Raw genomic sequence first — 9933 nt, 5'->3', positions numbered from 1 at the left:
TAGACTGATTCTAAATGAAATTTATTAACAAAAAACTCAAGTTTCGCCCAAAATAGCGCGTTAAAGAGTCTAATTATATTGCAGTATTTTTTTTTCTGGCTAAAAAATCTCTTGTAAGACAATCATTAACCAGTCCGCTTTACTTACTTTACGACACATTTGAGCCTGTGAAGATGTCACTCGCCTTCGTCCCCCCCCTTCCTCGTTTTTTTCTCGCTCGCCCGCGTTTTTCGCTTTCCAGGCTTCAACTACCGAGAGCCCCTGGAACAGGCTAACACATTTGAGGCTGTGAAGATGTCACGCCCTTACACAAATCACGCAGATCACATTCAGCGTACTCGTTCAAGATAGCGCCGGTCTTGCCAGATACCTTTTACTCTGGTTTTCCTTCAAATCGCATAAATCTTTCGCCTTTTACTAAAGATTTCCGTGGTGGATTTTTTGTCCCCCGGCGGGGGTACATTTTTTTTATTAAAAAAGAAAGGGGAAAACAATTTTTTTAAAAAATTTCAAAAATTTTTTTTTTTTTAATTCCTTTTTTTTTTTTATTGCTTTATTTTTTTTTTTAATTTTTAAGTACCTGCCCATTTTAGAAAATATTGTATAAAAACTAAGGATGCCTGCCCAATCTTATTTCCATGGTGGTTATTTGGACAGCCATGCACTTAATTTATTTTTATTCTTCTTGTATTGTAAATTAAAATTAAATTTAGGGTGCAAATAAAGTCTTGTTGTTGCTGTTTTGTTGTTGTACCAATTAAAGTTTGATTTTATTCTGCAGAAACGATCTATGTAGTTTTTATATTGCCAACATTGTTTTCTTTTAAGGTGGCTTCGTTTACACGGGACCGGACCGGAACCGTCCCAAACCGGACCGGACAGGATCGCCTTCTGTTTACATGGAACCGTTTGGAACCGACTCAGGTGTTTACACGGGACCGGTTCCAAACGGATTCGGGCCTTCTGTTTACACGGGAGCGTTCTGAAACCGGTCCAGAACGGAGCCATAACTGGACTTGCAAAACAGCAGATCCAGTTTTGGATCCGTTTCGGACCGGTTCCAGAACGGTCCCGTGTAAACAGAAGGCCCGGATCCGTTTGGAACCTGTCCCGTGTAAACATAGCCTAACCAGATGTAATGAAAATTTAGAGAGAAGCAAAAGTAACTCTCGCTACTAACCAAATGTGCCCGTTATAGAGTTTTTTTTTGTTGTAAAAAAAAAAAAAAAAAAAAAAAAAAAAAAAAAAAAAAAAAAAAAAAAAAAAAAAAAGCGGGGGGGGAAAGGGGCGCGCGTGTTCTTTGTTTTTTTTTTATTTCTTATTGGGTGAGAAAGTGGGGCGAGAAATTTAAGCCAATCAATAAAAATAGATAATTTTTAAGTGAAAACTGCTCTAGAGGCAGTTGACTGTGTTAAACTTGTTATCATTTGTACCATTGATGTGCATGCGTACGTGGCAGACTACTTGTCCCACTTTAATGTCCCACAAGTTTTCGCGCATCTTGTTCACCATACGGCGGGTCTTACGTTTCAGCGTTAACTCTGGTTTTCCTTCAAAACGCATAAATCTTTCGCCTTTTACTAAAGATTTCCGTGGAGGAGAACAACTGAATGAGTCTAAAGACTAATTTTTCGTCGCCCTGCCTCTTGGCGGGGCACCCAACAACTGAAAATGAGTTAGCTCTAGCCAAAGTAGCTGAACATTCGCGTTCAAGATTGTTGTTGTTTATTTTACCACACAACAAAACAAACCGGCCGGTGTTATATGTGAACGTGAAACAACAAAGCAGATGACACAAATAAATAAATCAGTTAAAAGTCACCTGAATTTCCTCATCGTGTCCTGTGCTTTTCTAACCATCTTTTTATTGAGTTGTTAAGATCATACGGAAACAAGTGTAACCAACCTTTTAAATAAATTGACCGTTAGAGATGCGCTTTCGATACGCTCTAGATACTGTGCGCGTGACCTGAGACTACAATCTTCCTGCCAGCGTTTGACGTTTGTTATTGGATATTGAGTTAGGCCGGAGTAACTTTTAAAATTGAAAAGTTTGACTTCTTTGATCTTTTGTCTACACGTTGTTGATGTAAAGAGTAATCAACATTTACAGTCAGACGTCCTATGTTTGGTCAAACAAATCACGTGACATACATTGGCACGATTCTTGTTCCATTCTTTCTAATAATATCGTGTCCGGCCTCAAGAGTCCTCATGGGCCCGATGAGGATAAGGAAAGTAAACGTGTGTAAGAAATAAAAATTAAATGTCATAGGCTTCTTTAGAAATATAAGTTTTTAGGTTCTTCTTAAAAATGTCTTCTGATGCCGATTTTCGGATGCTCAGTGGCAAGTTGTTCCACAGCCTTTGCGCAGCAGTGCTGAACGCCCGGTCTCCGTAGTTCTTTAGTTTAGCCATGGTATTTTTGTTGTTAACTTGTTAGGAGTAAGGATGGGCCGATACTCGATACCAAATATTCGATACCTCGTTTTGACATTTTGAGTTCGTCTGTCGCACTTTCGATCGTTTCGTCTGCACCGTCTTGGCCTGCGTCTCGTCAGCACTGGGTTGCAATGTTGCTCAATTTGTTCTTGTCAATTTTCTTGCCTTGTGCAAGTGAATCTCATCACATGCTCATTCACGCGACTTTTTTTTCTTCATCGTACATCAATACGTCAGGACGGAAAGACGTATAATTGTTCGGAGGCAAATTCGTATCGCATATCGTATCGTTTTGAAAACCTGTATCGGCCCATCCTTAGTTAGGAGCCCCGCCTACAGGCAGGGCGACGAAAAATTAGTCTATAGACTCATTCAGTTGTTCTCCTCCACGGAAATCTTTAGTAAAAGGCGAAAGATTTATGCGTGTTGAAGGAAAACCAGAGTTACCTAAATGATGGATTATAGCATCTGGTATCTTGAAACGGATGCGCTAAAGCATATGGTACGCATAAGTACTCTATGCAGTACGCATGCGCATTAAAGTTCCTCAAAACTTCCGTTCCAATGTTTTTATTTTATTGTTATTTTTTAACAAAAACGTTTACTGAGCTGGATCGGAAAAAAAAATCGAACAATCGCAAATTTGAATCCTTGATTGAATCAACTGGTATGTTTTTACTGAACAAGAATCAAGGCTTTGAAGGTCATTGCTGATCGAGTGATAATAATAACAATTTATTCAAGGCTTATACAAACAGGTAAGTGATTTAAATGGAAACCGGCATAAAAAAAAACAGGGTGAAAGACAAATCGCACAGAAAAGAGTCTCGTTGTTGAGTAGCCGCAGCACTTTTTAAGCTATTAGGAGCAACGCCGAAAGGCAGGGCGACGAAAAATCCCGGCGAAAAATTTCGCCTGTTCCAGGCTCTCGGGCGACGAAAAATTAGTCTATAGACCCATCCATTTGTTTCCCTCCACGGAAATCTTTAGTAAAAGGCGAAAGATTTATGCATGCGGAAGGAGAACCAGAGCTACAGTTAGTGGTAGCAGACAGGCGGCATGAAAACGAATTGCGCCAAAACATCTGGGACATGTAATCTTAATCTACAAGGAAGGGCATGCGTATCCAACATTTACACGAAATCATTTCTGCTTAGGTTTCTGAAAGCCGCGATTGACACACACAGTAGGCGGTAATTAAGGTCGCCTTTGTAAAACCTGTGGCTTGTGTACCAGGCGGTGGATGACGCTTGATCAAAGGTGAAAGTGGAAATTCTTTCCATTGAAGTCAACCACAGGCGGCTTAATACTATTATTAAATAAAGGTATCTTTGAAGTACCGTACCGTAAAGCAAAAATGAACATTTGTGTGAAGCAAAATGACCGTTCCGGCACCCCTTTCTCATACCCTGTACGCGAGATTTATTTTTAACGAGACTTGACTTACAAATATAGCGTAAGTTACTAGTTTTGTCAGAAATTTATACTGCTAGAAAGTCTACATCTAGTACTTCGGCGCGCGCTATCAGACACGAGTACGCTATTTTTAGAAGGAAATTTGGGCGGGAGAAATGGCTTGTTACCTTGTCCGCAACCACTTTTTACCAATCTTAGTGAGGAGTGGAAGGCTGGAAGCTGGTTTGAAAAATCCAGGGTATCAGCTTAGCTTCTTTGGGGCCTGAAGCGAACTACTTAGCAGTACGTACTTGGATACGGAACATGCGCCAAGGCACAGGCTAAGGTAACCACTTTTTGCACCGGCGGCATTCTCGCCAAAACCAGCCGAACTTTCGTCCTTTACTGCGCAAGACCAAAACGATGTATGTTCCCATAAAACCCAATCCGGCTATCTACATGTACACTTTGGGCCTCTTTATATGAGAGTTTTCGTCCCGGGATGAATTCATCTCGGTGTCTGGTCATTTTCTTGTTGCTGTCTACATGATGATAAATGATTTCGTCCCGGGATGAACTCATCCCGGGACGATTTCACCCCGGGACGAAGCACCGGGATGAAATGTCATCCCGGGACGAAACGTGACGAAAAACGTCATGTAAACAGTCTTTCCGGGATGAAATATAAAGTAATGCAGGGACGGCGGAGCAGTTTTCCAGGTGGGGGGGGGGGGGGCTGACTAGTGACTTTAAGTTTTTGGAAAAAGTGGGGGGGGGGGGGCTAAAGCCCCCCGGCTCCGCCGTCCCTGTAATGTAAGCACGGGCGAGATGAATTCAACTCGGGCGGGACGACTTTATACGTCCCAGCATCTCGGGATGAACACGCTCATGTAAAATGAAATTTTTTTCATCCCGGGATGAAACTCAACTCGGCTTTCATGTAAAGAGGCCCTTACTATTAGTTCATGATTACATTGTGAAGGTATATGATTAAACTTTATATGTAGTTCCTTTTTACAACGGTCGTTAGTCACTGAGAAACAAAAAGTTCTTTGGCCACCGAGCTGGATAATTTGAACTACACAATTACTCCTCCATACTTCTGTCAAAATACGTGTACATAAAATGAAAACACACTAAGAGGAACATCTTACTTTACAGTGAATTGTGTTATTTACAGGAAATCAAGCTTTCTGTTAAAATTACGAGAAATCACAAAATCAAGAAAACCTTGTTGTTTCTTACGAGGTATAAAACTCAGTGATATATTAGCGCAGACCGACACTAATCAACTTGTTGCTGTGCTGCCTGTGACCATCGGTGTTAAATGCTACACCCCCGTACCTAGGATCAATACTAGCTGTACGGAAGTACGGCGAGACACCATCGCTGCACCAAGCTTGACACCCCTTGTAACAGTTGTCAGTGTACCCAGAAATTAAGAAGCCGGTATAGAATGATTCAAGATCGCAGAACAGCAGCTGGTAGGAGTGAGAGTTGCTTGCTGCTCCAAAACCGTCCCACAATCCATAAGTACCAGCAGTTTTCCCATAGTTCAGAGCGGCAGTTATTGGCTGGTTGGTTCGTCGCTTAAAGTAGGCCCTGTTTCCAGTTTGGTGGTCAACAAACATAATTTCTGTGAACTGAAAAATATAAAACAGCAATAAGAACTGGAAAAGTAACAAGCCTAGATACTTGGGAGTAAACTTAAAAACTTGGCCACTAATTATAAATAAGTGTTTGTTTTCTTCTTGAAATGTTAATGACTGAAAGCACAATTTAATTCTATGACCGAACGATTTTTTTTCTACTGCCCAAATTCCTTTTTTTTAACTTTGTGTGCTAAGAAACAAAAGTGCCAGTCGGGTGCCATTGGTTCCCAGAAAATTGAGAAGAGACAAACCTGGAGGAGGGCCTGTGTACTAGTGATGTTAGATGCTCAGTAAGAAACTAAGAATGTTTTTAAAGTTTTGTACCTCTTCTTGGCCTATTGCGTTTATTATCGTTTAGAATTTTTCTGTGCTTGGGTCCGATGAATACTCACGGCTTCAGTCATATGCCCGGGTCATATGTTACTGGATTGCTCAGCAGGAGGATAATTACTTAATTTGCAAAACGATAAATAAAGCAAGGGAGAGTAAAACACAGTCAACTTACAGGGATGTTGTTACAGTCCGTCCTGTACCCGTCACTTCCATAAGGAAACTGAGCGCTGTATGTGACTTCGGTCTTGGGTTTGACATATTCATCAGTAGTGTAACACATGGTCCATCCTCCATTGTGTGACGTCATGTCACAGAAGGCCTGGAATGCATTTGAATGGCTTCCTCCATCCGGGTACAAAAGGTACAATCCATCTCCCTGAGAAAGACCTCGTTCCTTGATTTCCTGGCAGTTAACTGGTGGACCTGATAACAAATCGAAGAAAAGCATCACGTGATTTCACTTGTTCACTGATCAGTTAACGTACTAAGGTTACTCTGGTTCGCAGTGCTTTCACAACTTGCAAAGCTGGTACTGAGGCAAAAGGGCAAACTTTTTTAGGAAAATAACGTCTCCAAAATTTGAGCCGTTATTTTCCTTACATTAAAGGAGTTTTACCTTCTTTTGCAAAATGATGCTGTACAAAGGGGCATTTCAAAAAACAAGCCAATACAAAATTAACGAGTGAGCTCATTGGTCCTCATTGAAGTCACACATTCAATGCCAGGCTGCTAATTTACTCCAAGATGACGGCGGCTGGTTCTCGATTTACGGACAACCCAGACAAGGCCTTTTTATAGGATTTGAATACTCTTTGGAAGCTGAAATTTTGGTGACTATCATAACAAAACCCTTTAAGAATTCAGTAAATATCTAATTAAACTTAAGGGTTTAAAATACCTATTTCACAGTGTTTTCCACTATATCTTGGTGCGCATGCGCACTGATAATCGTTGTCTTCGTACTTGGCCACACAACTTGCTTGGTTCAAACAAGGATCACTGGAGCAAGGAGTCTGTTTAACCAGGAAAATAATAGAGTTGTTTTAGTTTTTACGATGTTTTAGCTTTGGAGACTTTAGCTCAAGACCTTTCTCTTCTTGGAGCCCAATGGAGCCCTTTTAAATAATCTTGTCTTGGCCCTGTAATTTTTAGCTCAGAGCCCTTTGGCCCTAAACTCTGCCTTTTACTTGGAATCAAATTGAAACCTCGCTTGACGCGACTTGGACCGTTGACACACAAGCAGACCAAGCGATGGCCTCGTTAGGGAATTTGCAACGGTCGTTCTCGGTTTGACTCAAACGATCGAAAAAAAATGCTCGCCATAAATCGCTGAATTTGAAGTCTTTTTTCCTAAATTACGATAAACTGTAAGCCAGATAAATAAAGATCACTTACTTAATGTTGATTGTGTGTTATTGTGAGATTTGGTGGGGTTTTGGGACGATTAATTTCTCACTTGCCGCTGACGCCCCCTACTAATACCAGAGAAAGAGAGCATTATGGAGCATTTTTTTCGATCGTTTGAGTCAAACCGAGAACGACCGTTGCAAATTTCCCTAACGAGGCCATCGCTTGGTCTGCCTGTGGTCGACATCGTCCACACTTATCAAAACAAAAAGCAAAACCAAACCCGTATATGATTTTGATTTGAGCTTGGGAACTATATCCTTCACAACAGGTGTGAATTCCATTGATCACACTTTTCTTTGTTTTAAATGCTACCTAATTAAAATCTTGCTTTTGAGTTCCTAACTCAATGTTCTTTGAATAAGATTAGAATTAAATATTAAGGTAAGTTAATGAAAAACCCTCCAGGTGGAATTCAACATGAAAGATAACGAAACCGCCAAACAAGTCAAAAACTTTTGGTACAGGATTTTTTTCGTTGAAGATTAACGTTTGAATTCCAAACGTTTTAATGTTTAACGATTTTTTTAGTAAAGGTATAGAATAATTGCAAAAAAATAAAGCCTGACAATGGAACTCAACTTAAAGATAAAGTGCCCTTTATTTAAAACTACGTATTTCACGACTTTATATTCATTCATGCAGCTATTCCTGAAAACCGTTCTCTTTCGTAATCACAACTGCCCCGGCTAGTTTATCTATTAAATGAGAAATAAAAACTTACAGCTGAATCTTTAGACAGTGGCTCACTCACCTTTATGCTCAAGTGATGAAACGTTGAGTTTTCAACAAACTTGTCGGAGTTGTTGTATTTATCGCTTGGTAACAGTTCACACATAATCCTTCCATCTTCATCACGAAATGCCGCCAGATTAGTTGAGAAACAAGATGAGTGATCGAGACAAAGTTTACCGCACTCTCGAGGCTCTTTTACTAAAGCAATGACCAAAGGAGATAAGTTCAGGGAACGAAACTTGTGCGCTGCAAAGTTGGCGTAGGCCACACCGTCCCCAGCATCTCGCTTCAAGGCTTTGGAGCCATCAATGTAAACCTTACTTAGTACTTGATAAACCAAGTGTGCAGTGAAAACAAGAAGAAAAACCTCCACTCGTAAAAACTGAATTCCGTGAAACAAAAACGTTTTGCGCATACTGTTACTCAGGAAGGAAGATCAATGCATATCTAAGGCTTGTACTGAGCCACACCAAAACCCTTCCGTGAATGAAAGGGGTGTTTTTAAATTGCTTGATTCACTTTATCATATTCGCGTGCTCTTCGCCAATGAGCTGGAACTAAGGAGTTCCACCGACACAAAAGATGTATTTTTCAGTGCACAGCGAGGGCCCATGGCCAAAAATTACACCTTGTTTTGTTTTGTGCCATAAATGTAAACCTGTTTGATAAACCAAGTGTGCGAAAACAAAACCGGAGAAAAGGAATCTCTTGTTTTCAAACCGAACGTTGTTTTTCCACCTTGGTACCTAGTTTATGACGTCGCAGACTGATCTTTGGGGCTGCTCTCTCCGCTCGTTTCCTTACTTCTTGTATATGAATCGATTTCACGACGATCAGCGCTCTTTAGTTACCTCAAGGAGATCTCAGTTCATATAGAATAAAATATTTATCCGATAAAAGCCCTCGGGCTCAGTACTTTAAGAACGAGCTTTTTTTAGAAATCCAATATGTAACCGAAATCAAGCTAATAGATATCAAGAAATCCACGAGTTCAATGCGTCTGCCAGAATTAATTAATTCAGTATGACTTAGCACCAAAACGAGGCTACGTCTCGTGCAATCTAAGAAAATGCCTCCCGCATGGTAAGAACAGAGTCGAATAACTCTTATATAAAGCTATTCCACAATGAGCGGGTTGGAGCTAGGCATAAATAGATTGTGCTCGGCAACTTTTGAGCAACTTTTGGCTTTTTGAGCAACTTTTTGTAGTACCAGTAACCTAGGGCAACTTTTACTTTCCTTTGCAACTTTTGAGCAACAAATTGATTTAAAACCGATCCAAACCATAAAAGGTCGTTTCATTTCGAAGGATTTTATTAAAACTGGTTTTATTCGCTGCAACATAGAACCTGCCGCCGGCCATCTTGGTATTTGCTGAAGTGCGAGTTACTTATAGCATCGCAATCACATGAAATTTCAGACGAGGAAAATGGAAATAATTCAGACATTGACCCCATTGAGGTTTCCATAGACGCTGGGGAAAGTCCTCAATTTCTAGAAAACGCAAAATTCACGTCAAAACGACTCTAGAGAGCTAGCAACTTTTCTGAATTTTGGTGGCAACTTTTTGATATTTGAGCAACTTTTTGGTATATTGTGAAGCAACTTTTCGTAAATTTACTAGCACAATCTATTGATGCCTAGTTGGAGCTCCCTCGTGCGGGTAGGGTGGGACTCGGTGTCCATCTACCAATTTTTAACTTCAAACTCTTTATTATTTCTATATTTCTTATTTTTCTTAATTTTACTAGTATTTTGAGAAAAACTATACCCCCCCCCCCCCAAAAAAAAAAAAAAAAAAAAATACAAAACACCGCAAAACATTGATTCGTGTAATGAGCATAGAGATTTTGGATTGCTTAAAACGTTAACAAGATATTTGCAATAAACCCAAGTTATAAACAGTGGGAAAACGGTTTTCAGAATCTAAGTCAAACCAGTACTTCACTTATCGTTCCCAGATCTCTTG

The 9933-nt window shown here is 40.2% G+C and overlaps 1 protein-coding gene, 3 non-coding genes and 1 pseudogene across 4 annotated transcripts; 2 read left to right on the top strand and 3 right to left on the bottom strand.

Moving 5' to 3' along the window:
* The first annotated feature begins 373 nt into the window (after positions 1–373).
* Positions 374–522, top strand: LOC144655759 (U5 spliceosomal RNA; annotated as a pseudogene).
* A 1014-nt stretch (positions 523–1536) lies between these two features.
* Positions 1537–1657, top strand: LOC144655741 (U5 spliceosomal RNA). Its single transcript, XR_013571196.1, has one exon. It is a non-coding gene; the product is annotated as a U5 spliceosomal RNA (small nuclear RNA).
* Positions 1658–2767: 1110 nt separating this feature from the next.
* Positions 2768–2888, bottom strand: LOC144655746 (U5 spliceosomal RNA). The gene has a single exon (XR_013571202.1). It is a non-coding gene; the product is annotated as a U5 spliceosomal RNA (small nuclear RNA).
* A 465-nt stretch (positions 2889–3353) lies between these two features.
* Positions 3354–3476, bottom strand: LOC144655757 (U5 spliceosomal RNA). The gene has a single exon (XR_013571212.1). It is a non-coding gene; the product is annotated as a U5 spliceosomal RNA (small nuclear RNA).
* Positions 3477–4676: 1200 nt separating this feature from the next.
* Positions 4677–8469, bottom strand: LOC144654627 (uncharacterized). Its single transcript, XM_078514821.1, has 4 exons — positions 7984–8469; positions 6721–6835; positions 5995–6245; positions 4677–5480 (listed from the first exon to the last, which is right to left on the bottom strand). Exons 1-4 carry the CDS (start codon positions 8377–8379, stop codon positions 5106–5108), a joined length of 1137 nt encoding a protein of 378 aa, XP_078370947.1. The 5' UTR covers positions 8380–8469; the 3' UTR covers positions 4677–5105.
* Between the last annotated feature and the right edge of the window lie 1464 nt (positions 8470–9933).

This window comes from Oculina patagonica, chromosome 5 (genome assembly GCF_052425735.1).
Source record: "Oculina patagonica isolate OP01 chromosome 5, crgOcupat, whole genome shotgun sequence".
Lineage (NCBI taxonomy): Eukaryota > Metazoa > Cnidaria > Anthozoa > Scleractinia > Oculinidae > Oculina > Oculina patagonica.
The sequence above is the reverse complement of the archived record's forward strand: the minus strand, read 5'-3'. Positions and strand labels throughout refer to the sequence as shown.